Source organism: Rhipicephalus microplus, chromosome 4 (assembly GCF_043290135.1).
Source record: "Rhipicephalus microplus isolate Deutch F79 chromosome 4, USDA_Rmic, whole genome shotgun sequence".
Lineage (NCBI taxonomy): Eukaryota > Metazoa > Arthropoda > Arachnida > Ixodida > Ixodidae > Rhipicephalus > Rhipicephalus microplus.
This window is the reverse complement of record NC_134703.1, coordinates 55,468,585-55,493,393: the sequence shown is the minus strand read 5'-3', so window position 1 is coordinate 55,493,393 and position 24,809 is coordinate 55,468,585. Positions and strand designations below refer to the sequence as shown.

At 44.8% G+C, this 24,809-nt stretch overlaps 2 protein-coding genes across 4 annotated transcripts in view; both read left to right on the top strand.

Annotated features, from left to right (window-relative positions):
* The window catches only part of didum (dilute class unconventional myosin), a 56,912-nt gene extending 48,924 nt beyond the window's left edge, over positions 1–7,988 (top strand). For all 3 annotated transcript variants that reach the window (XM_075892776.1, XM_075892775.1, XM_037422899.2), the window contains 2 exons: positions 4,844–5,015; positions 6,990–7,988. In XM_075892776.1, coding sequence (XP_075748891.1) covers positions 4,844–5,015; positions 6,990–7,241 — 424 coding nt within the window. In that variant the 3' untranslated portion in view covers positions 7,242–7,988. The remainder of the gene's footprint in view (positions 1–4,843; positions 5,016–6,989) is intronic.
* Positions 7,989–9,109: 1,121 nt separating this feature from the next.
* On the top strand, positions 9,110–18,636 carry LOC142814359 (unconventional myosin-Va-like). The gene is made up of 4 exons (XM_075893063.1): positions 9,110–9,136; positions 9,706–9,779; positions 16,054–16,225; positions 18,200–18,636. Exons 1-4 carry the CDS (start codon positions 9,110–9,112, stop codon positions 18,449–18,451), a joined length of 525 nt encoding a protein of 174 aa, XP_075749178.1. The 3' UTR covers positions 18,452–18,636.
* The last annotated feature ends 6,173 nt before the right edge of the window (positions 18,637–24,809 follow it).

Below are 24,809 nucleotides of genomic sequence, written 5' to 3'. Positions count from 1 at the left end.
AGGAAACAACTGCACTCTTCACATGTTAAAGAATATGCGGGTAAAATTTCATCCTGACCTGGCCATCATAAGTACCAAAAACATTTACAGTATAACCTCGTTACAACGGATCTGCTCACAACAGACTTTCGAATACAACATACCAATCGACATTATGTTGACCCCTTATTTGTTCCATTGATTGAGCTTCGTTTACTGCAGATTCTAGTACAACGGACATACGGATATAATTGACTGAAATGTGAGGTGGTCAGAACTCTTTTACAGGGGACTTTTCTACCGCGGACACCATCCCAAATTCGATAACGTCAGACTCAAGCATCGGCATACTTTCAGGACTGGAACAGCGTGCCACGGAAAGTTGTACTGATTCGAGAATGAAGGCCGCTAATCTGCGGTCGGTTAATGGTCGATTATGCCTAACTATACGATAAAAAAAAATACTTTTCTACCGCGGACACCATCCCAAATTCGATAACGTCAGACTCAAGCATCGGCATACTTTCAGGACAGGAACAGCGTGCCACAGAAAGTTGTACTGATTTAAGAATGAAGGCCGCCGATCTGCGGTCGGTTAATGGTCGGTTATGCCTAACTATGCGATAAAAAAAAATCGCAGCTTATCTACAGAGTGAATGACGATAAGTGGGGCAAAACGTCTGTCTTTCTGTGTATTTGTCCGTTTGTCTGCACATGCGTTTGTCCGTGCATCTGTACACCCGTCCATGCTTCCATCCGTTTCTTCATCTGTGCGTCCGTCTGTCCATCCATCCGTTCATCCGTGCATCCGTCTGTCCATCCGTCCGTCTGTCGGTTTGTCTGTCTGTCTATTTGTCTTGTAGTGCCGGTTATGCCTGAAGCAGGACAAGGTTAGACAAAAAGGAGCTTTACCCCTAAAATATCGACACGCAGCATGCTTGGCTTTGCATTTTGGGGCGATGACGCTTGAAATTGCTAGTTGCTTCTCCGAGCGGTCGCTGCGTACCGAGCTTGGCCAGTGGGATTGCCGTTGATGCGCAATATGCCCATCCGCGATTTTGAGGAGCCACCGGGCGATGCAATTCGTTGCTTTCGACGAAGCACATTACGGACTCGTCGCTTTTGCATGTGCACTAACGCAATGGCCTTGCCCGAAAATATCGGAGCAAAGTTAGGCCTAGCCACGACTTCGAGCTGCAATCTCAGTTGCGATGTGCATGGCTGCAGTGCCCGACAACGCTTTAAAAGTACGTCATGCTGCTCAATTACAAGTATAAAGAGTTGTCCCGTGGTGGTTTTCGTCCCAAGGTCTGAGTGCTGATAACCAGCGGGTGCAGACCAGTGATGCTACCGCTGCGCCCATTGTGCCAAGCTGCGCTGAGTTGTCCTGGCTGCTACACACTGCTACATTTCCTCGAAGCTTGGCGTGTCTTGATTGACATGGGGGTTTTAACGCCCCAAAATCACCATATGATTATGAGAGACGATGTAGTGGAGGGCTCAGAGAATTTCGACCACCTGGGGTTCTTTAACGTGCACCCAAATCTGAGCACATGGGCCTGCAACATTTCCGCCTCCATCGGAAATGCTGCTGCCGCACTGGGGATTTGATCCCGCGACCTGCGGGTCAGCAGCCGAGTACCTTAGCCACTAGACCACTGTGGCGGGGCAGTTCGGCGTGTCTGTGCCCAACCTGCACCAAAGGGTGTGCTCCAACTTACAGAAACGAAACTACTTGAGGTTCTCCCGTTGAAGATGACATTGCGGTGCACCTGTGTAAGACACAACTAGAGCCAAGCCATGCCAAACTGGGCCAATTGTCACTATTGAGGCGATGGATGGTTGGGCGCAGTGAATGCTCTATTTTCTGGATTTTTTAGGAACTGGAAAATCGTGCAAAAAAGATTCATGACTTTTAATCCGCTCAAGCAATGAAATCACCACACCCCCATCTGAAATAGCTTCAATGCCTCCTTGAGTACACTTATCAGGCATTTCGGTGCGCGCTCAGGCAGTTGTAAATGCATTCAAGGCCTACCGATGTCCATTTGCAAATATGCGCGTGTGATGAGCGCCGCTTATACCAGCAAAGTGTGGAATAAGTTGTGGATTTATAGCATGAAGCATGTGGAAACGATGACACAAAACATAAAGGATGTGGTATAAATAGAGAAATGCTTGTTTGAACCTCCGCAATGCGTATGTGCACTTAAAAGATGCGCCACTGTACGAAAATTTCCGGTGACATGTAGCACTTGCTGCCAAACGAGACCGATCATTCTTAGTTGTGTGCAGCACATCACCTACACAGCTGACGCCGTTCCTCCGGGGCGCTTTCATACGCACGTGTTTGTCATAGTGTTCTTAATGCCCACTCCGTTCCTGATCGCACACGGGCACAGCTATGGCGAGTTGCGGAGCGTTCACGAACGATAGCGTCTATGCGGCTAACTTGGCCAATTCGCACAGAAAGGCAGCGTGGACGGCGGAGCGCGTGAGTAAAAGCGTGCAGTACGCCAACAACTGCGCCACATGCAGTAAGCGGAAGATGCTTAACATAAAGGGATCAAGCCTTACTGCCGCCTCCGAGCATTTCCCGTGCTTATCCGTTAGACATCACCTCACTCTGCGGTGATGCCGGCCCCTACGAATTTCTTTTATCAGTTTCTCCCATAGCACTTATACATTGCAGCAAAGCCGACTTTTGGACATTACTGTGAAATAGAACGATTCTTGAAAGCGCTCGTTTAACCCTATGAGGTCATAGATGTAGCAAAGGTAGGGACTTTAAGTAATGCTATTTCATACTTGGAATGTCGGCTGAAATCCCGAAAAATGGAACGCCGAAGAGTTTGTGTCGAAAGTTTCGACGTCCATAGGGCTTGTGACACTGTCGTGAAATCGTTTAAATTTTCAAGCATGTCTGAAAAATCTAGCTTCTGAAAAATCAGCAGTCAACTGATCTTCAGTCACATTTTAATGAAGTGCTATGGTTTTAAATTTTATCATTGGCTTTGTATATTAAACATGGTGAGGTTATTTGTCAGTCATATAATTTTCTTTTATTTCTTCCTCTATTATGCTTGAATAGCGTGCAGCCCATCAAAATTTTATCATTCCTATGTCATAAACACAGTATAAAAAAACGGCAGGAAGGGGTGGATGAAAAAATCCGTAAGCAGGGGTTGGGGGGGTGTCGGGCTGACGTTTCGACAAGCAGGCTTGACTTTCTCAAGGCTAGAACAGAACAGTTTTGCTCTGAAGAAAACAAGACTGCTTGTCGGAACGGGTGCTTGACACAACCCCTGTTTGCAGATTTTTTCATGACCACAATAGGCATCTTAAAATTGACTCTAACAATATCTGCTCCGAAAGCCAGTTTTACAGCTCCAAAAGACATTTTTGTATGTTCCAAAAGCTTCTCCAAAAGCTGCTCCAAAGCAGCCTAAGCCAGTAGCATCACTGAACAAGACGCTATTACAGTGGCTCTGAGACGTCGGCAATGTTCGCGACAAGTTCGACGTGCAATTGTAATCTGATGGCTGAACTTTTGTTTGCAGCTGCCTTAACTACAATGCGTCCCGTTAACGCAGAACAGGTTTTTATGGGCCGGTTTTATCGTTTAGGAGCTATAATTTCTTGGAAAACACTGTTTTTAGGGGTTTTTTCGCGACTTTCACTATAATTTTTGCAACCTTGGCACTTCTGTGTAGTTTTTAGTGATGATACGTTGAAATATGTTTCAAAAAGAGGGGGGAGGGCACAGAATTTAAGTTTGATATTAAAAAAATTGTTTTTTTAATGCCCATTAAGAGTAAGTCTGTTTATAACTAGTAATTCTTTCTGCCTATAACAGACCCATTGGGTGTTTACGTAGAAGTCTGTGTTAACAGCGCTTGGATTTTACATACTCCTCTCACAACAGACCAAAATGCTCTGCTCTTTGGAAATATTTTGTAATGAGGTTATACTGTGTGTCCAAATATAAAAGTTGCCCGAAATCGCATCTTCAGAAAAACTCATTTTAAACATGGATATGAAGGCTCAAGCAAAGATAGGCTTTCTAAAATTTTTTCCATCATGTGAGCTTGAGAATCATGGTTATTTTGAGCATGTAGCTTTGGTGAACTCCTCTTGCGAAATGCAATGGCTAGCAGCTAGGTGACAATTTCCAGGGAACTCGAGAAATGAGCTCCTTTTTTTTTTTAATTTTAATAGTAACCTTGTGCTCTTTAAAAGCAGTTTTAACATACTTGGAATTCAATTACAAGCTTGATTTTTTGTCCTATGACAGTAGAGAAACTAAACCTGTGAAAGCAAATTTTTAACGGCCAATGTTACGTGCACCGTCATTAGTTTTTTTATGGCATGGTAGAGAAATGCACCAATAATAAAAGCAATGCTAGCAGTTGAGAAGGCGATGTGCCCGTAGCTTCAATTTTCTGTTGTGTTCTACTATTGAAGGCTTATACCAAGCGTCCTCCAAGTTGTTTCTTCCTTATTCCTCGAGCATTTGCAAAGGCAGATTACACTGCCTTTTATGCAACAACAAGCAGCTCCACTGCTAGTATTTTTTTTTTCTGTGCCATTCTTATTGTTGTTAATCTCCATTATGGTCAACAAAAAATGCATGCATGCCATTTTGAAAGGCACGCAGCTACTTCCTTTGAGTAAAACTTCATGTCATACTGTTAGACATACATACTCACCACTGCATTTGCGCTTGTCCTATGTACTCTCGTGAATCTTTCAAGTCTTTTGCACTATCTAGTTTTGACTATCCCAGTGTTCGTTGTCGATGTTCGGCACACAATTTGTAAAGGGCGCCTGCAAACAGTGGGATTAATGTTATGTGACCGTGTAGATACAACCTGAGCCATCTGGAGCAGTGGTGCCGAGACCAGAAGGTTTCCCAGAGCGAGGTGCTAGACACGCTCCAGCCCATAGTTCAGGCATCGCAGCTGCTCCAGGCCCGCAAGACGGACGAAGACGTTTCCAGCATCTGTGACATGTGCGACAAGCTCACCACAGCACAGGTACGTCTCTCACTATGACTGCAGCTATTAAGCATTTCAGTGGAACTACAAGTGTCGTCGTGCTCGAAGAATTTGTCATGTGTACTACTGTCATATTGAAATGCGAAAATTTAGGGCTTAGTAGGGCATGCTTTCGTTTCCAGCTTGTACAGTTGATGTTATGTGAGAATAATTTTGACTTGAGCTCTTACATTAAAGCAAACATTACCTTTTATGGCTTCGCAGCAACAAGATGCAATAGCTCATAGCAGTTGTTATACAGAAAGTAATTGTCTGGTTTCAATTCAGGATTATTGTACGTGCTACTTATACAACGTAGATAGGGTTACAGGTGGCAGCACTGTCGCTGCATTGGTGTAGACACACGGTTGGTGGCATGCATGTCAATGCACACAGCAGTGCTTTGCTGCGAGAAGTCTGAGCTGATTGTTTGCGAAGCACCTTGATTGCAGCCTAATGAAGATATATACATCCTCCATGACCGCATTAATGCACAAAGCCAACTTAACCTTCGTATTATGTGCGAAAGAAGTGCAATCTGACTATCAGTTGTGTGTTAAGCTTCGGTAATGGCCTTTCTTTGCACAGTGCTTGATGTTTTTTTCTTGTTTAATTTGTACATGTTTAGCAGCAGTGTAGCCAGAGGGAGGAGTTGGGGAGGCTTAACCCCCCCTGCACCTCACCCCGTTTCCCAAAATTGTTTTAACTTGGAATTGTATATAAGTATTCAGATCCCGCAGATCCTGGTCACGGCGGTCGCATTTTGATGGAGACAATTTGTAGAGGCCCCTGTACAGTGCGATGTCTGTGCACGTTAAATAACACCAGAAAGTCAATTTCCGAAGCCCTCCACTATGGCGTCTCTCGTAATCATATTGTGGTTTTGGCACTTTGAACCTCGGATATTATTATTAGCCTTTTGATTAACCTTTTGTGTGACAGTGGAACACATACGTACCACTTTTCATCTGCAAAAAAAATTTTCTCTCACATCACCTGTGGGAGAAGTTAGCGCAACGTTCAGATGACACTAAAGGCAAATATAAACTTGTCAGTGTCGAAGCTCAATGTATGACGTCTCATATCAGCGGGAGAAGGGATGCTCTGTGCCACTTGCCTTGGCCGTTTCATCCCAAAATGCCTGTTAGCAATCGCGAGATGGTGCCTTCGTAAGACAGTGCTCTCTTACTTTTTGAAAACACTCATGAGCCAGTAGGACATATGTGTTTCATTTCTTTTCCCACTAAACTAATGTTTTCGTTTTGGTGAAATTTCTTTTTAGTTTATATCAATATACCACAGCGGTTTTTTATATCCCAGTATCAAAAACGTAGGTGAACCTACAAAGAGGTAATTCGAAAAAATTTCATATTTTCGGTTGGGCCAGTATGTTTTTAATGTAATTGAGCACGTGTTGAAAGGAATGAATCTTGAGCTCCAACTAAAGTGTTTTGCAGACTCATGATTGATTTTGAATGTTAAATGTTGTAATTGGACCAGTTCTTAAGAACTGTCACTTGTAAGCAACGGGAAAGTGGGCAGTGTAGTGATTTGATTGTGCATGTCTGTGGGCAATTTAAGTGAGTGTCTCATGCGGATACACGAATCGCAAAGTAATTGTCTACTTGAAACAATGTAGAATATATACGTGGTCCATGACTTGAGACCATGCATAAAGCATGTTGAGGCACAAAAAAATGAGACTTTAGTTAATGCCAGAATTGGCTCAATGCATGCATGTCTTGGCCTGTAGTAGTACGTCTTATCAGAGTGCCCATTCATTGTTGTGAGTGCTCACGTCTCGTTTAAGTGTACGATTCACAAGTTTTCTCTTTTACGATGCCTGGTGTACCTCCGGTGAAAACCAGGTATACATACGCCAAAGAAAGACTTAGGCGTACAAGCTGTGTGTGGTGGCATAACTGTGGTGGTTATGTGTTTAACACTTTGTCGGCACATGTGCTTCCGTTTCAGATCACCAAGATCCTGAACTTGTACACGCCTGCAGATGAGTATGAGGAAAGGGTTCCAGTTTCGTTCATACGCAAGATTCAGGCAAAGCTTCAAGAACGAAACCAAGAGACTCTGCCCGTGTCTGACAACACTCTCCTCATGGACACTAAGTTTGCATTTCCCATAAGGTTCCCTTTCAACCCATCCAGGATACAACTGGAAGACGTCAACATTCCGGATGTTCTCACCCTTCCAATGTTGCGAAAGCTGTGAACACTCATTTTCATTGTTTTTTCTGTAATGCATTGAGGAGTGTAACTTATATTTCGCTGAGGGCCAGACAAACTACTAGCCAGTCGTCACAATTTTTTTTGTCTACCTCCCTCGTCCCCACCCACCCCACTTTTTCATTGCCCAGGCATAGATTTTTCTGTGTTTAACAGAAAAGAAAGCCATAATATGTGTGTGTGGCCATATCTAGCTAGCTCTGTTCTGTTCTTCATGTTGCTTATGTAAAAGAGAAGAGCACTTGTAGTGCTTGCAGAGCACAGTGGTTGCCTTTTTTTATTTTTTTTTTGGTTCTGCACGAGCTCCATATTTGGATGCCGTCGTAAAACTGTTTTGTGCGTATCACGCTTACAAAGCTGTGGTTGTGGTTAAGGTGGCCATTGTTTTATCTGTGATGTTTTGCTTTCGCATATACATGGTCGGCTTATGTATAGACAGAATGTTATCTCGGTGGTGTTGTATATGTCATTCGAGTAAGAAGTTTATTTTTCGACGTTTTTAAGAAATATATTTTTAACATTTCCTTTTCTTTATCTTTTTCCTCTTTTCGATCTTACAGAATTTACCCCTTTTAACTTTGAAAGTTGCCCGGTTTTGTTCGGTTCGCTTGCCTAATCCTTTTCGGCATTCGAATATTTATAGATCTACACTTACAATATTTATTTTTTCATTCTGGTGTTTTACTCTTGTTATTGTTTGCCAACTTACTATTACATTGAAGTATTGGACGTGTTTTTCAGACGAACAATGAGTTTGTACACTTGACCTCACGTGGCTGCCGCCTTCGGGTTGTTTTGTTTTACGTTCCAGTCTTTAGTGGCCTTCTGCGTTTACAAGCTCTAAGCATAAATGAGAAGGAAACTTGGACAAACTGTGAAAATGGGAAGACTCTGTTGTAACGAGAGATGGAAGCCAATTATCCTTGTAGCCAAACGAGCACCGCGTTGGTGTACTAGCTAGGAAGAGGCATATGTTACTGTGTAAGCATTCAGCACTATGACTAACTTGTGGGTGTCACTTATTGTACCTGTATGGTGGCTCAGAACATTCCCGGTATAATTTAAAGCAAGCATAGGTTGTTGTTCATGGGAGCAGGTTTTTTCCATGCATATAAGCCAAACACACGCACCAAATACTGTTGACAATTGCTGTACATTAGTTTTTGAAAATAAAGTAGTAGAAACCAAGCATTCAGACTGTGTTGCTTTGTTTACACAGTTAAAGTAGTGCTTGACATCTCTATAGCACACAAATTATCGACGATCACTATACTTGCTTATGCCAAACTTGAGCACAGCCGCACATGTTTTCATATTGTGAATCTCTTGGTGGTGGGGATAAGCTTAGGCCTCATCGGCATCACGGCCGGGACTTGCGCCCGTATTCAGAAATTCTGCTGTATTTGAACTTGACTTGCCACCTACTTCAACGCAGCACGAACTCGTTTCAAAAGCGCTGTCTTTAGGCGGTGCCTAGGCAGCACAAACACACAGACGAGTCAATTGCGTTGCATTAAAGGCGGTTTCAAGTCAAGTTCAAATCAAGGAGCGTTTTTAAATACGGGGGTCAGCCTCTGCTTCAATGGCACAAACTGCAGTTTTATCTTGGTGGTAACCAACTTCTCCAATGGCTTAAACTGCAAGGCCTGCCCTGCTCGTAGTGGCTGGTGAGCTTGTCATTGCACTGTGCATAGCAAGCCTTCATATGCACGAAATGGCATGTTGATGCAACAGGTAGTTCTCGCACACAAATACACCAATTAATCCTTGGCCCTCAGCACACAGCAGTTGCAAAGCAAGTGACCAAGGTGAACATGGCAGAAGAAAGCACAGGACTGGGTTGATTGTCGGAACATGGGAGAGGCCTTTGCCCTGCAGCAGGCATTGCCAGGCTGGTGATAACAACAGGTAGTGCCAATATTCTCATTCATTGCCGGTTTTTCGGACATGCCTAAAAATTCAGACGCTTTCGCGACACCCCCACAAGCTCCACAGAGTCGTGTATTAAAACATCTTGAGTTTCAGATGCTGAAATTATTTGGCGACTGATTTTTCGGGCTTTGTCGAACTGCAGGTCCGAAACTTCATTGAGGCTACTACTGCATGCTTTCTCGAGTCCATCGGTTTGCAGCATTGCCGGCTTCTGAAATTTAACTTTGCTGCAATGCAAAGTTTTCAGCGGATGAAGCTTGCCTAAAATCTGAAGGTACCACTGTCATGGTGCAGTGCGGCGATGCCTTTAGGTATGAGCACGGAAATGTGCAGACACGTGATGGACAGCAATTGTGCCAGTAAGATTTATTCGCTGATGACTGTGAGAATGAAAATACTTTTTAGCTAATTGCTCGGTATTGAATGCGACCTATAGCGCAGTTGCAAGCGTACTGCACGCTTTTACTCGGCGACAATGCTAACACACTTTGCGTCGATCTTTGCTGCCTTTGTTTCAGAAACAGAAGCAGTTTGCCATCGCCGCGCCATTGCACGGCCAGATAATGAGTGGTGCGATGAACACTCAAGGCGTGTACGTTGTATCAAGTGTCCTCCATTGAAGTCATGAGCTTGGCAGGCGACGCACTCCACGCAACTAGGATCGCCTGTATTTCTTGGAAGTACCGAACGTATTCACTAGTCTGTGCGAGCACCAGAGTGCCTGATAATTATGATGCCAGGCCTTTAGAGTTATTTTGGAGATGTCTGTAGTGATTTGGTCACTGGAGCGAAGTAAAAGAAGCGTAGTCGTGTTTTCTCAAACTGTCCGATAGTTCAAATGATTTAGCGGTCCCGAGTGGGGTCCAAAAAATTGGTTGTTGACCGTACACGTCATAAAGAGCACATATTTATTATTAAATCATAACTACCCATGCCTTTCGTGGGGTCGAAGAGAGGGGGGGGGGGGAGATTACACCATCTCTCACTAATGGGAACCATGCAAGAATGTGAAGTAGTGCTGGTGTTCACTTGTGTTTCCATTTGTATGTTTCATTTGTGTGTAGAGTTGTGTACATGTGTATTGCTTATGTTACCTCCCTCCCATAAGAGCGCTCATGTCCTTCTTGTCTCTTTGTCGTCCTTCTGTTCTCGCGCTATAACTATCGTCATGTCATACCAACTAGCCCAAACTGCTACACTTCTCAGTTACATGTGTATTACCGTGTGTGGGCCGCAAAGTAACAACCCAGCGCTGCTAGGGGAATGCAATGGATCGAGCGCGCACAGCATTATATATGAGCGCACAGCTGTGGCGGAGAGGAGAAACAAAGCAGGGGCAGCCATCTGCCACCTCCTCCCACCTAGCGCTCACGTGACGAGAGGAGGAGAGTTAAGGCATGTGCAGTGAGGGAGCAGACGGTCGCCGATAAACGGACGCAGCCATAAGCAAAAGCTGCTTGCAAAAGCAAAAGTTCAACAGATATTCGTGTAACTTTGGGTGGAGTGCACATGTTGCTTTGGATAGCGTGCACTGTGCAACAATCGAGCGTAATATTGGTCTACGTATAGGTGAAGTCAGAGAACTGAATATATATCGTAAAGGTCTCGCTTGTACCCTATTCGCTTTGTAATATTAGAGTGTAGTCGACCCGATAGTAATAATAATAATAAGACATTTACCAATGTTTGTTGATATGAAAGATAAAATTGCTGCTCTATTCGGTATTTGGAGGAATCTTTTTTACATTATCGATTCAGTGTAATCTTTTGCTTTTTTCAACTCACAATTAAAGTCTTTGCCAGTCCGTCTTATCAACACCTTTGAATTCCTTTGAGATCGATATTTCGTACCAATTCCAAAATCATGATTAACAACGCCGATTACCCATCTTTAATGCAGATCCGCTTGAAGCTACGTAGTACACGTTGCTTAATTAGATGCGAAGCAGCTCTTGATTATCCTGTGTAACGCTGTCCGTCCGTGTCTCCATGCCAACGCGCCCCAGCGCGCTCTCCTTGCTGCAGGTGTTGGGGTGGTACCAAGTAGGTCACGCCTTCCTTCGCAGTGCTTGGTGACGCCACTCTCCCTTGCCTGCCGAGCGCTCGCCGAGTGTCATATATCTGTCGCCTCACCCTCCTCCGCTCGCAACGTTTGAGCGCACATCGAGTGAACACTCTCCCGGCTTGTTTATCTGCGATGGAGAGAACGCCGGAAAGCGAAGCTCCTTTTCCCGCCGAAGCGATTGGTCAACATGCGCCGAAGGGATTTGGACTAACCCGGCTGTCGCCGGCGTTGCGAGGGTTAGCAGAGCTGATCGCGTTCGCGGTTGACGAGGCGCTAGCCAGCTGGCGCGTAGCCAGAAATTTTTCCGGGAAGGGCACTCCGTTGAAATGGCCATTTTTCGCTCTCTATGCTATGGTGAAAAAAGTTCGGGAGGGGGGGGGGGGCACGTGCCCGGTGTTTCACCTCTTGGCTACGACCATGCGAGATAGGGACGCCGAACGCAAGCTTCTGCAGTGAAAGACCAACGACACCGACGAGGTGTGAGTTAAGCACGCCGATCGTGTTCGAGAATGGAGACTGCGCGCGGGTAAGACCGACAAGACGCGAGCCAAGGGAGCCGAATGGAAGCGCCGGCAGTGGAATGCCAATCCAGAGAATCGTCGACGTCGTCGGCAACGTCTCGAAAGCGCCGTGCGCCCTCCAGCGAATCGCCTGACTAATCGCCGCGCTTAACGCTGCTGCTTCGCATCCCATCAGGGTTCCCTATGGTAAGATGTTGATTTTTGTCAGTTTGCGCGTTTTGTGCTGGAATCTGAACAGGACGCGTGAGTGGCACTAATTTCCAAAATTTTTGACACCATGACAACAAACGGGAAGCTTGGAGATTGGATGCTTAAAGATTAATTACAAAGGCGTATTTCAAGTGAACTAATTGATCTAACGTTTACTTACTTCATGAAGACTAGTGAACTCTATCTAAAATCTGTAGATTTTAATTATCAACATAATTCGCTCGGACGGAGAAGTCGTACGCATGCAGGTGTACCATTGGGTATCTTCCACGGCTGCTCCAAAGTCACTTTGACCATAATGCCGAGATGATTTCGTAATGCCATCAGTGTTCTTAATCAAGTTTGCTTTCTACTTAATGTTATCGCGGAATGTAATTTTTCTTGAAAGCGCTGGCAGTTACTGAGCCAAGTCTGCATCGTTCCCTCAATTTACCTGTGTCTACATGACCTGCATGACCGAATGACAAGTCCTTTATGCACAAAGCGCCCACCTCTTGCTATAATTGCATTTCTATCTAACTCGCACTGCCCTTCTAACAGTAATGCGCTAATAAGCCCGAAGCGTTCCCATTAGGGGTGGAGGAAGGAAGAAAATGCGCGGTGCAGTATAAGAGCTAACAGACATTTCAGCGCACTTAGGAATGATTAACAGACTTTTAGCGCATCGCCCGTGCCTCCCTTGGAATCGTCCTCCTTTTCTCCACCCCTCCACCTCCCTCTTTTTGGCTGCAGGAAAATACTAAAGTGAAAAAAATAAATAAAAAGAACTGTCTGCTTTGTAAGGACGCTAAAACTCGACAGGCATATTGAACAAGGATGCTCGCTGCATAAAGGCTTGAAAGCCACGCGCGCTCTCCGCGGCTGCATGCACTATACAGTTGCGTGCAGTGTTACCTACAGAGCAGTACCTCGACACCTGCAACATCGCTTCCACTGCAACTCCGCTGCGCTTTACCCGGGGATGGTAGGACATGTGCACACATCTCTGCACGTCACCTGTCTACACGGCGTATGCACCCGCTGTCAACGGTCGTAAAGCAAGGAAGTGTTTCGCGTGTGATGCGAAAAGAGCCGGACGGTGGCGGCGGCAGGGAAATCGAATTGGCGCCTAATGGACCGATCGATTGGCGCCTAATGGACCGATCGATTATCCCCCATCTGAAATAGCTTCAATGCCTCCTTGAGTACACTTATCAGGCATTTCGGTGCGCGCTCAGGCAGTTGTAAATGCATTCAAGGCCTACCGATGTCCATTTGCAAATATGCGCGTGTGATGAGCGCCGCTTATACCAGCAAAGTGTGGAATAAGTTGTGGATTTATAGCATGAAGCATGTGGAAACGATGACACAAAACATAAAGGATGTGGTATAAATAGAGAAATGCTTGTTTGAACCTCCGCAATGCGTATGTGCACTTAAAAGATGCGCCACTGTACGAAAATTTCCGGTGACATGTAGCACTTGCTGCCAAACGAGACCGATCATTCTTAGTTGTGTGCAGCACATCACCTACACAGCTGACGCCGTTCCTCCGGGGCGCTTTCATACGCACGTGTTTGTCATAGTGTTCTTAATGCCCACTCCGTTCCTGATCGCACACGGGCACAGCTATGGCGAGTTGCGGAGCGTTCACGAACGATAGCGTCTATGCGGCTAACTTGGCCAATTCGCACAGAAAGGCAGCGTGGACGGCGGAGCGCGTGAGTAAAAGCGTGCAGTACGCCAACAACTGCGCCACATGCAGTAAGCGGAAGATGCTTAACATAAAGGGATCAAGCCTTACTGCCGCCTCCGAGCATTTCCCGTGCTTATCCGTTAGACATCACCTCACTCTGCGGTGATGCCGGCCCCTACGAATTTCTTTTATCAGTTTCTCCCATAGCACTTATACATTGCAGCAAAGCCGACTTTTGGACATTACTGTGAAATAGAACGATTCTTGAAAGCGCTCGTTTAACCCTATGAGGTCATAGATGTAGCAAAGGTAGGGACTTTAAGTAATGCTATTTCATACTTGGAATGTCGGCTGAAATCCCGAAAAATGGAACGCCGAAGAGTTTGTGTCGAAAGTTTCGACGTCCATAGGGCTTGTGACACTGTCGTGAAATCGTTTAAATTTTCAAGCATGTCTGAAAAATCTAGCTTCTGAAAAATCAGCAGTCAACTGATCTTCAGTCACATTTTAATGAAGTGCTATGGTTTTAAATTTTATCATTGGCTTTGTATATTAAACATGGTGAGGTTATTTGTCAGTCATATAATTTTCTTTTATTTCTTCCTCTATTATGCTTGAATAGCGTGCAGCCCATCAAAATTTTATCATTCCTATGTCATAAACACAGTATAAAAAAACGGCAGGAAGGGGTGGATGAAAAAATCCGTAAGCAGGGGTTGGGGGGGTGTCGGGCTGACGTTTCGACAAGCAGGCTTGACTTTCTCAAGGCTAGAACAGAACAGTTTTGCTCTGAAGAAAACAAGACTGCTTGTCGGAACGGGTGCTTGACACAACCCCTGTTTGCAGATTTTTTCATGACCACAATAGGCATCTTAAAATTGACTCTAACAATATCTGCTCCGAAAGCCAGTTTTACAGCTCCAAAAGACATTTTTGTATGTTCCAAAAGCTTCTCCAAAAGCTGCTCCAAAGCAGCCTAAGCCAGTAGCATCACTGAACAAGACGCTATTACAGTGGCTCTGAGACGTCGGCAATGTTCGCGACAAGTTCGACGTGCAATTGTAATCTGATGGCTGAACTTTTGTTTGCAGCTGCCTTAACTACAATGCGTCCCGTTAACGCAGAACAGGTTTTTATGGGCCGGTTTTATCGTTTAGGAGCTATAATTTCTTGGAAAACACTGTTTTTAGGGGTTTTTTCGCGACTTTCACTATAATTTTTGCAACCTTGGCACTTCTGTGTAGTTTTTAGTGATGATACGTTGAAATATGTTTCAAAAAGAGGGGGGAGGGCACAGAATTTAAGTTTGATATTAAAAAAATTGTTTTTTTAATGCCCATTAAGAGTAAGTCTGTTTATAACTAGTAATTCTTTCTGCCTATAACAGACCCATTGGGTGTTTACGTAGAAGTCTGTGTTAACAGCGCTTGGATTTTACATACTCCTCTCACAACAGACCAAAATGCTCTGCTCTTTGGAAATATTTTGTAATGAGGTTATACTGTGTGTCCAAATATAAAAGTTGCCCGAAATCGCATCTTCAGAAAAACTCATTTTAAACATGGATATGAAGGCTCAAGCAAAGATAGGCTTTCTAAAATTTTTTCCATCATGTGAGCTTGAGAATCATGGTTATTTTGAGCATGTAGCTTTGGTGAACTCCTCTTGCGAAATGCAATGGCTAGCAGCTAGGTGACAATTTCCAGGGAACTCGAGAAATGAGCTCCTTTTTTTTTTTAATTTTAATAGTAACCTTGTGCTCTTTAAAAGCAGTTTTAACATACTTGGAATTCAATTACAAGCTTGATTTTTTGTCCTATGACAGTAGAGAAACTAAACCTGTGAAAGCAAATTTTTAACGGCCAATGTTACGTGCACCGTCATTAGTTTTTTTATGGCATGGTAGAGAAATGCACCAATAATAAAAGCAATGCTAGCAGTTGAGAAGGCGATGTGCCCGTAGCTTCAATTTTCTGTTGTGTTCTACTATTGAAGGCTTATACCAAGCGTCCTCCAAGTTGTTTCTTCCTTATTCCTCGAGCATTTGCAAAGGCAGATTACACTGCCTTTTATGCAACAACAAGCAGCTCCACTGCTAGTATTTTTTTTTTCTGTGCCATTCTTATTGTTGTTAATCTCCATTATGGTCAACAAAAAATGCATGCATGCCATTTTGAAAGGCACGCAGCTACTTCCTTTGAGTAAAACTTCATGTCATACTGTTAGACATACATACTCACCACTGCATTTGCGCTTGTCCTATGTACTCTCGTGAATCTTTCAAGTCTTTTGCACTATCTAGTTTTGACTATCCCAGTGTTCGTTGTCGATGTTCGGCACACAATTTGTAAAGGGCGCCTGCAAACAGTGGGATTAATGTTATGTGACCGTGTAGATACAACCTGAGCCATCTGGAGCAGTGGTGCCGAGACCAGAAGGTTTCCCAGAGCGAGGTGCTAGACACGCTCCAGCCCATAGTTCAGGCATCGCAGCTGCTCCAGGCCCGCAAGACGGACGAAGACGTTTCCAGCATCTGTGACATGTGCGACAAGCTCACCACAGCACAGGTACGTCTCTCACTATGACTGCAGCTATTAAGCATTTCAGTGGAACTACAAGTGTCGTCGTGCTCGAAGAATTTGTCATGTGTACTACTGTCATATTGAAATGCGAAAATTTAGGGCTTAGTAGGGCATGCTTTCGTTTCCAGCTTGTACAGTTGATGTTATGTGAGAATAATTTTGACTTGAGCTCTTACATTAAAGCAAACATTACCTTTTATGGCTTCGCAGCAACAAGATGCAATAGCTCATAGCAGTTGTTATACAGAAAGTAATTGTCTGGTTTCAATTCAGGATTATTGTACGTGCTACTTATACAACGTAGATAGGGTTACAGGTGGCAGCACTGTCGCTGCATTGGTGTAGACACACGGTTGGTGGCATGCATGTCAATGCACACAGCAGTGCTTTGCTGCGAGAAGTCTGAGCTGATTGTTTGCGAAGCACCTTGATTGCAGCCTAATGAAGATATATACATCCTCCATGACCGCATTAATGCACAAAGCCAACTTAACCTTCGTATTATGTGCGAAAGAAGTGCAATCTGACTATCAGTTGTGTGTTAAGCTTCGGTAATGGCCTTTCTTTGCACAGTGCTTGATGTTTTTTTCTTGTTTAATTTGTACATGTTTAGCAGCAGTGTAGCCAGAGGGAGGAGTTGGGGAGGCTTAACCCCCCCTGCACCTCACCCCGTTTCCCAAAATTGTTTTAACTTGGAATTGTATATAAGTATTCAGATCCCGCAGATCCTGGTCACGGCGGTCGCATTTTGATGGAGACAATTTGTAGAGGCCCCTGTACAGTGCGATGTCTGTGCACGTTAAATAACACCAGAAAGTCAATTTCCGAAGCCCTCCACTATGGCGTCTCTCGTAATCATATTGTGGTTTTGGCACTTTGAACCTCGGATATTATTATTAGCCTTTTGATTAACCTTTTGTGTGACAGTGGAACACATACGTACCACTTTTCATCTGCAAAAAAAATTTTCTCTCACATCACCTGTGGGAGAAGTTAGCGCAACGTTCAGATGACACTAAAGGCAAATATAAACTTGTCAGTGTCGAAGCTCAATGTATGACGTCTCATATCAGCGGGAGAAGGGATGCTCTGTGCCACTTGCCTTGGCCGTTTCATCCCAAAATGCCTGTTAGCAATCGCGAGATGGTGCCTTCGTAAGACAGTGCTCTCTTACTTTTTGAAAACACTCATGAGCCAGTAGGACATATGTGTTTCATTTCTTTTCCCACTAAACTAATGTTTTCGTTTTGGTGAAATTTCTTTTTAGTTTATATCAATATACCACAGCGGTTTTTTATATCCCAGTATCAAAAACGTAGGTGAACCTACAAAGAGGTAATTCGAAAAAATTTCATATTTTCGGTTGGGCCAGTATGTTTTTAATGTAATTGAGCACGTGTTGAAAGGAATGAATCTTGAGCTCCAACTAAAGTGTTTTGCAGACTCATGATTGATTTTGAATGTTAAATGTTGTAATTGGACCAGTTCTTAAGAACTGTCACTTGTAAGCAACGGGAAAGTGGGCAGTGTAGTGATTTGATTGTGCATGTCTGTGGGCAATTTAAGTGAGTGTCTCATGCGGATACACGAATCGCAAAGTAATTGTCTACTTGAAACAATGTAGAATATATACGTGGTCCATGACTTGAGACCATGCATAAAGCATGTTGAGGCACAAAAAAATGAGACTTTAGTTAATGCCAGAATTGGCTCAATGCATGCATGTCTTGGCCTGTAGTAGTACGTCTTATCAGAGTGCCCATTCATTGTTGTGAGTGCTCACGTCTCGTTTAAGTGTACGATTCACAAGTTTTCTCTTTTACGATGCCTGGTGTACCTCCGGTGAAAACCAGGTATACATACGCCAAAGAAAGACTTAGGCGTACAAGCTGTGTGTGGTGGCATAACTGTGGTGGTTATGTGTTTAACACTTTGTCGGCACATGTGCTTCCGTTTCAGATCACCAAGATCCTGAACTTGTACACGCCTGCAGATGAGTATGAGGAAAGGGTTCCAGTTTCGTTCATACGCAAGATTCAGGCAAAGCTTCAAGAACGAAACCAAGAGACTCTGCCCGTGTCTGACAACACTCTCCTCATGGACACTAAGTTTGCATTTCCCATAAGGTTCCCTTTCAACCCATCCAGGATACAACTGGAAGACGTCAACATTCCGGATGTTCTCACCCTTCCAATGTTGCGAAAGCTGTGAACACTCATTTTCATTGTTTTTTCTGTAACGCATTGAGGAGTGTAACTTATATTTCGCTGAGGGCCAGACAAACTACTAGCCAGTCGTCACAATTTTTTTTGTCTACCTCCCTCGTCCCCACCCACCCCACTTTTTCATTGCCCAGGCATAGATTTTTCTGTGTTTAACAGAAAAGAAAGCCATAATATGTGTGTGTGGCCATATCTAGCTAGCTCTGTTCTGTTCTTCATGTTGCTTATGTAAAAGAGAAGAGCACTTGTAGTGCTTGCAGAGCACAGTGGTTGCCTTTTTTTATTTTTTTTTTGGTTCTGCACGAGCTCCATATTTGGATGCCGTCGTAAAACTGTTTTGTGCGTATCACGCTTACAAAGCTGTGGTTGTGGTTAAGGTGGCCATTGTTTTATCTGTGATGTTTTGCTTTCGCATATACATGGTCGGCTTATGTATAGACAGAATGTTATCTCGGTGGTGTTGTATATGTCATTCGAGTAAGAAGTTTATTTTTCGACGTTTTTAAGAAATATATTTTTAACATTTCCTTTTCTTTATCTTTTTCCTCTTTTCGATCTTACAGAATTTACCCCTTTTAACTTTGAAAGTTGCCCGGTTTTGTTCGGTTCGCTTGCCTAATCCTTTTCGGCATTCGAATATTTATAGATCTACACTTACAATATTTATTTTTTCATTCTGGTGTTTTACTCTTGTTATTGTTTGCCAACTTACTATTACATTGAAGTATTGGACGTGTTTTTCAGACGAACAATGAGTTTGTACACTTGACCTCACGTGGCTGCCGCCTTCGGGTTGTTTTGTTTTACGTTCCAGTCTTTAGTGGCCTTCTGCGTTTACAAGCTCTAAGCATAAATGAGAAGGAAACTTGGACAAACTGTGAAAATGGGAAGACTCTGTTGTAACGAGAGATGGAAGCCAATTATCCTTGTAGCCAAACGAGCACCGCGTTGGTGTACTAGCTAGGAAGAGGCATATGTTACTGTGTAAGCATTCAGCACTATGACTAACTTGTGGGTGTCACTTATTGTACCTGTATGGTGGCTCAGAACATTCCCGGTATAATTTAAAGCAAGCATAGGTTGTTGTTCATGGGAGCAGGTTTTTTCCATGCATATAAGCCAAACACACGCACCAAATACTGTTGACAATTGCTGTACATTAGTTTTTGAAAATAAAGTAGTAGAAACCAAGCATTCAGACTGTGTTGCTTTGTTTACACAGTTAAAGTAGTGCTTGACATCTCTATAGCACACAAATTATCGACGATCACTATACTTGCTTATGCCAAACTTGAGCACAGCCGCACATGTTTTCATATTGTGAATCTCTTGGTGGTGGGGATAAGCTTAGGCCTCATCGGCATCACGGCCGGGACTTGCGCCCGTATTCAGAAATTCTGCTGTATTTGAACTTGACTTGCCACCTACTTCAACGCAGCACGAACTCGTTTCAAAAGCGCTGTCTTTAGGCGGTGCCTAGGCAGCACAAACACACAGACGAGTCAATTGCGTTGCATTAAAGGCGGTTTCAAGTCAAGTTCAAATCAAGGAGCGTTTTTAAATACGGGGGTCAGCCTCTGCTTCAATGGCACAAACTGCAGTTTTATCTTGGTGGTAACCAACTTCTCCAATGGCTTAAACTGCAAGGCCTGCCCTGCTCGTAGTGGCTGGTGAGCTTGTCATTGCACTGTGCATAGCAAGCCTTCATATGCACGAAATGGCATGTTGATGCAACAGGTAGTTCTCGCACACAAATACACCAATTAATCCTTGGCCCTCAGCACACAGCAGTTGCAAAGCAAGTGACCAAGGTGAACATGGCAGAAGAAAGCACAGGACTGGGTTGATTGTCGGAACATGGGAGAGGCCTTTGCCCTGCAGCAGGCATTGCCAGGCTGGTGATAACAACAGGTAGTGCCAATATTCTCATTCATTGCCGGTTTTTCGGACATGCCTAAAAATTCAGACGCTTTCGCGACACCCCCACAAGCTCCACAGAGTCGTGTATTAAAACATCTTGAGTTTCAGATGCTGAAATTATTTGGCGACTGATTTTTCGGGCTTTGTCGAACTGCAGGTCCGAAACTTCATTGAGGCTACTACTGCATGCTTTCTCGAGTCCATCGGTTTGCAGCATTGCCGGCTTCTGAAATTTAACTTTGCTGCAATGCAAAGTTTTCAGCGGATGAAGCTTGCCTAAAATCTGAAGGTACCACTGTCATGGTGCAGTGCGGCGATGCCTTTAGGTATGAGCACGGAAATGTGCAGACACGTGATGGACAGCAATTGTGCCAGTAAGATTTATTCGCTGATGACTGTGAGAATGAAAATACTTTTTAGCTAATTGCTCGGTATTGAATGCGACCTATAGCGCAGTTGCAAGCGTACTGCACGCTTTTACTCGGCGACAATGCTAACACACTTTGCGTCGATCTTTGCTGCCTTTGTTTCAGAAACAGAAGCAGTTTGCCATCGCCGCGCCATTGCACGGCCAGATAATGAGTGGTGCGATGAACACTCAAGGCGTGTACGTTGTATCAAGTGTCCTCCATTGAAGTCATGAGCTTGGCAGGCGACGCACTCCACGCAACTAGGATCGCCTGTATTTCTTGGAAGTACCGAACGTATTCACTAGTCTGTGCGAGCACCAGAGTGCCTGATAATTATGATGCCAGGCCTTTAGAGTTATTTTGGAGATGTCTGTAGTGATTTGGTCACTGGAGCGAAGTAAAAGAAGCGTAGTCGTGTTTTCTCAAACTGTCCGATAGTTCAAATGATTTAGCGGTCCCGAGTGGGGTCCAAAAAATTGGTTGTTGACCGTACACGTCATAAAGAGCACATATTTATTATTAAATCATAACTACCCATGCCTTTCGTGGGGTCGAAGAGAGGGGGGGGGGGGGAGATTACACCATCTCTCACTAATGGGAACCATGCAAGAATGTGAAGTAGTGCTGGTGTTCACTTGTGTTTCCATTTGTATGTTTCATTTGTGTGTAGAGTTGTGTACATGTGTATTGCTTATGTTACCTCCCTCCCATAAGAGCGCTCATGTCCTTCTTGTCTCTTTGTCGTCCTTCTGTTCTCGCGCTATAACTATCGTCATGTCATACCAACTAGCCCAAACTGCTACACTTCTCAGTTACATGTGTATTACCGTGTGTGGGCCGCAAAGTAACAACCCAGCGCTGCTAGGGGAATGCAATGGATCGAGCGCGCACAGCATTATATATGAGCGCACAGCTGTGGCGGAGAGGAGAAACAAAGCAGGGGCAGCCATCTGCCACCTCCTCCCACCTAGCGCTCACGTGACGAGAGGAGGAGAGTTAAGGCATGTGCAGTGAGGGAGCAGACGGTCGCCGATAAACGGACGCAGCCATAAGCAAAAGCTGCTTGCAAAAGCAAAAGTTCAACAGATATTCGTGTAACTTTGGGTGGAGTGCACATGTTGCTTTGGATAGCGTGCACTGTGCAACAATCGAGCGTAATATTGGTCTACGTATAGGTGAAGTCAGAGAACTGAATATATATCGTAAAGGTCTCGCTTGTACCCTATTCGCTTTGTAATATTAGAGTGTAGTCGACCCGATAGTAATAATAATAATAAGACATTTACCAATGTTTGTTGATATGAAAGATAAAATTGCTGCTCTATTCGGTATTTGGAGGAATCTTTTTTACATTATCGATTCAGTGTAATCTTTTGCTTTTTTCAACTCACAATTAAAGTCTTTGCCAGTCCGTCTTATCAACACCTTTGAATTCCTTTGAGATCGATATTTCGTACCAATTCCAAAATCATGATTAACAACGCCGATTACCCATCTTTAATGCAGATCCGCTTGAAGCTACGTAGTACACGTTGCTTAATTAGATGCGAAGCAGCTCTTGATTATCCTGTGTAACGCTGTCCGTCCGTGTCTCCATGCCAACGCGCCCCAGCGCGCTCTCCTTGCTGCAGGTGTTGGGGTGGTACCAAGTAGGTCACGCCTTCCTTCGCAGTGCTTGGTGACGCCACTCTCCCTTGCCTGCCGAGCGCTCGCCGAGTGTCATATATCTGTCGCCTCACCCTCCTCCGCTCGCAACGTTTGAGCGCACATCGAGTGAACACTCTCCCGGCTTGTTTATCTGCGATGGAGAGAACGCCGGAAAGCGAAGCTCCTTTTCCCGCCGAAGCGATTGGTCAACATGCGCCGAAGGGATTTGGACTAACCCGGCTGTCGCCGGCGTTGCGAGGGTTAGCAGAGCTGATCGCGTTCGCGGTTGACGAGGCGCTAGCCAGCTGGCGCGTAGCCAGAAATTTTTCCGGGAAGGGCACTCCGTTGAAATGGCCATTTTTCGCTCTCTATGCTATGGTGAAAAAAGTTCGGGAGGGGGGGGGGGCACGTGCCCGGTGTTTCACCTCTTGGCTACGACCATGCGAGATAGGGACGCCGAACGCAAGCTTCTGCAGTGAAAGACCAACGACACCGACGAGGTGTGAGTTAAGCACGCCGATCGTGTTCGAGAATGGAGACTGCGCGCGGGTAAGACCGACAAGACGCGAGCCAAGGGAGCCGAATGGAAGCGCCGGCAGTGGAATGCCAATCCAGAGAATCGTCGACGTCGTCGGCAACGTCTCGAAAGCGCCGTGCGCCCTCCAGCGAATCGCCTGACTAATCGCCGCGCTTAACGCTGCTGCTTCGCATCCCATCAGGGTTCCCTATGGTAAGATGTTGATTTTTGTCAGTTTGCGCGTTTTGTGCTGGAATCTGAACAGGACGCGTGAGTGGCACTAATTTCCAAAATTTTTGACACCATGACAACAAACGGGAAGCTTGGAGATTGGATGCTTAAAGATTAATTACAAAGGCGTATTTCAAGTGAACTAATTGATCTAACGTTTACTTACTTCATGAAGACTAGTGAACTCTATCTAAAATCTGTAGATTTTAATTATCAACATAATTCGCTCGGACGGAGAAGTCGTACGCATGCAGGTGTACCATTGGGTATCTTCCACGGCTGCTCCAAAGTCACTTTGACCATAATGCCGAGATGATTTCGTAATGCCATCAGTGTTCTTAATCAAGTTTGCTTTCTACTTAATGTTATCGCGGAATGTAATTTTTCTTGAAAGCGCTGGCAGTTACTGAGCCAAGTCTGCATCGTTCCCTCAATTTACCTGTGTCTACATGACCTGCATGACCGAATGACAAGTCCTTTATGCACAAAGCGCCCACCTCTTGCTATAATTGCATTTCTATCTAACTCGCACTGCCCTTCTAACAGTAATGCGCTAATAAGCCCGAAGCGTTCCCATTAGGGGTGGAGGAAGGAAGAAAATGCGCGGTGCAGTATAAGAGCTAACAGACATTTCAGCGCACTTAGGAATGATTAACAGACTTTTAGCGCATCGCCCGTGCCTCCCTTGGAATCGTCCTCCTTTTCTCCACCCCTCCACCTCCCTCTTTTTGGCTGCAGGAAAATACTAAAGTGAAAAAAATAAATAAAAAGAACTGTCTGCTTTGTAAGGACGCTAAAACTCGACAGGCATATTGAACAAGGATGCTCGCTGCATAAAGGCTTGAAAGCCACGCGCGCTCTCCGCGGCTGCATGCACTATACAGTTGCGTGCAGTGTTACCTACAGAGCAGTACCTCGACACCTGCAACATCGCTTCCACTGCAACTCCGCTGCGCTTTACCCGGGGATGGTAGGACATGTGCACACATCTCTGCACGTCACCTGTCTACACGGCGTATGCACCCGCTGTCAACGGTCGTAAAGCAAGGAAGTGTTTCGCGTGTGATGCGAAAAGAGCCGGACGGTGGCGGCGGCAGGGAAATCGAATTGGCGCCTAATGGACCCATTTTACATCGATTGGCCCGACGGGGAAACTAGATGTCTCGTCGCCAGGCGTCATATGCGCCCTTCATCCAATTACAAACGGTTGCCTTGATCCCGAAATTTCATCTCGTCGTCTGTGCAGCAGCTACGCTGCGTCGACAGGCCACAAAGCAAAGCGAGACTGCAGTGACTTTGGGGGTATTCGAGTGCCATGGGCCTCTTTTCTCTTGCCACCATCTATCACCTCCTCCCCCTTTCCCAGGTCTCCTTCCTCCATGCCATCCCTTTCTTCTGCTTGCAATGTCGGTTTTTTTCTACGTGTCATCTCATTTCTTGATCTAACAGCGCAAAGTGGCAGCACTTATCCCGCTGACTTGAACGAGGCCATCCAATGCGTGACCGCGATCTTCGCATCAGAAAAAGCAGCTATAAAAAGAAAAGAAAGAAACCCACAACGCTCCATTTTCATTCACTCCCTTCGCCTTCTGGTCGCGTCTTCGTGCGGTCTTGCTCACAAA

Coding starts and splice junctions, on each gene's coding strand:
- LOC142814359 (XM_075893063.1), top strand. CDS start 9,110: ATGGGAGAGGCCTTTGCCCTGCAGCAG. Junction 9,780..16,053: donor GCGATGAACACTCAAGGCGT/GTACGTTGTATC, acceptor GTGACCGTGTAG/ATACAACCTGAGCCATCTGG. Junction 16,226..18,199: donor ACAAGCTCACCACAGCACAG/GTACGTCTCTCA, acceptor CTTCCGTTTCAG/ATCACCAAGATCCTGAACTT.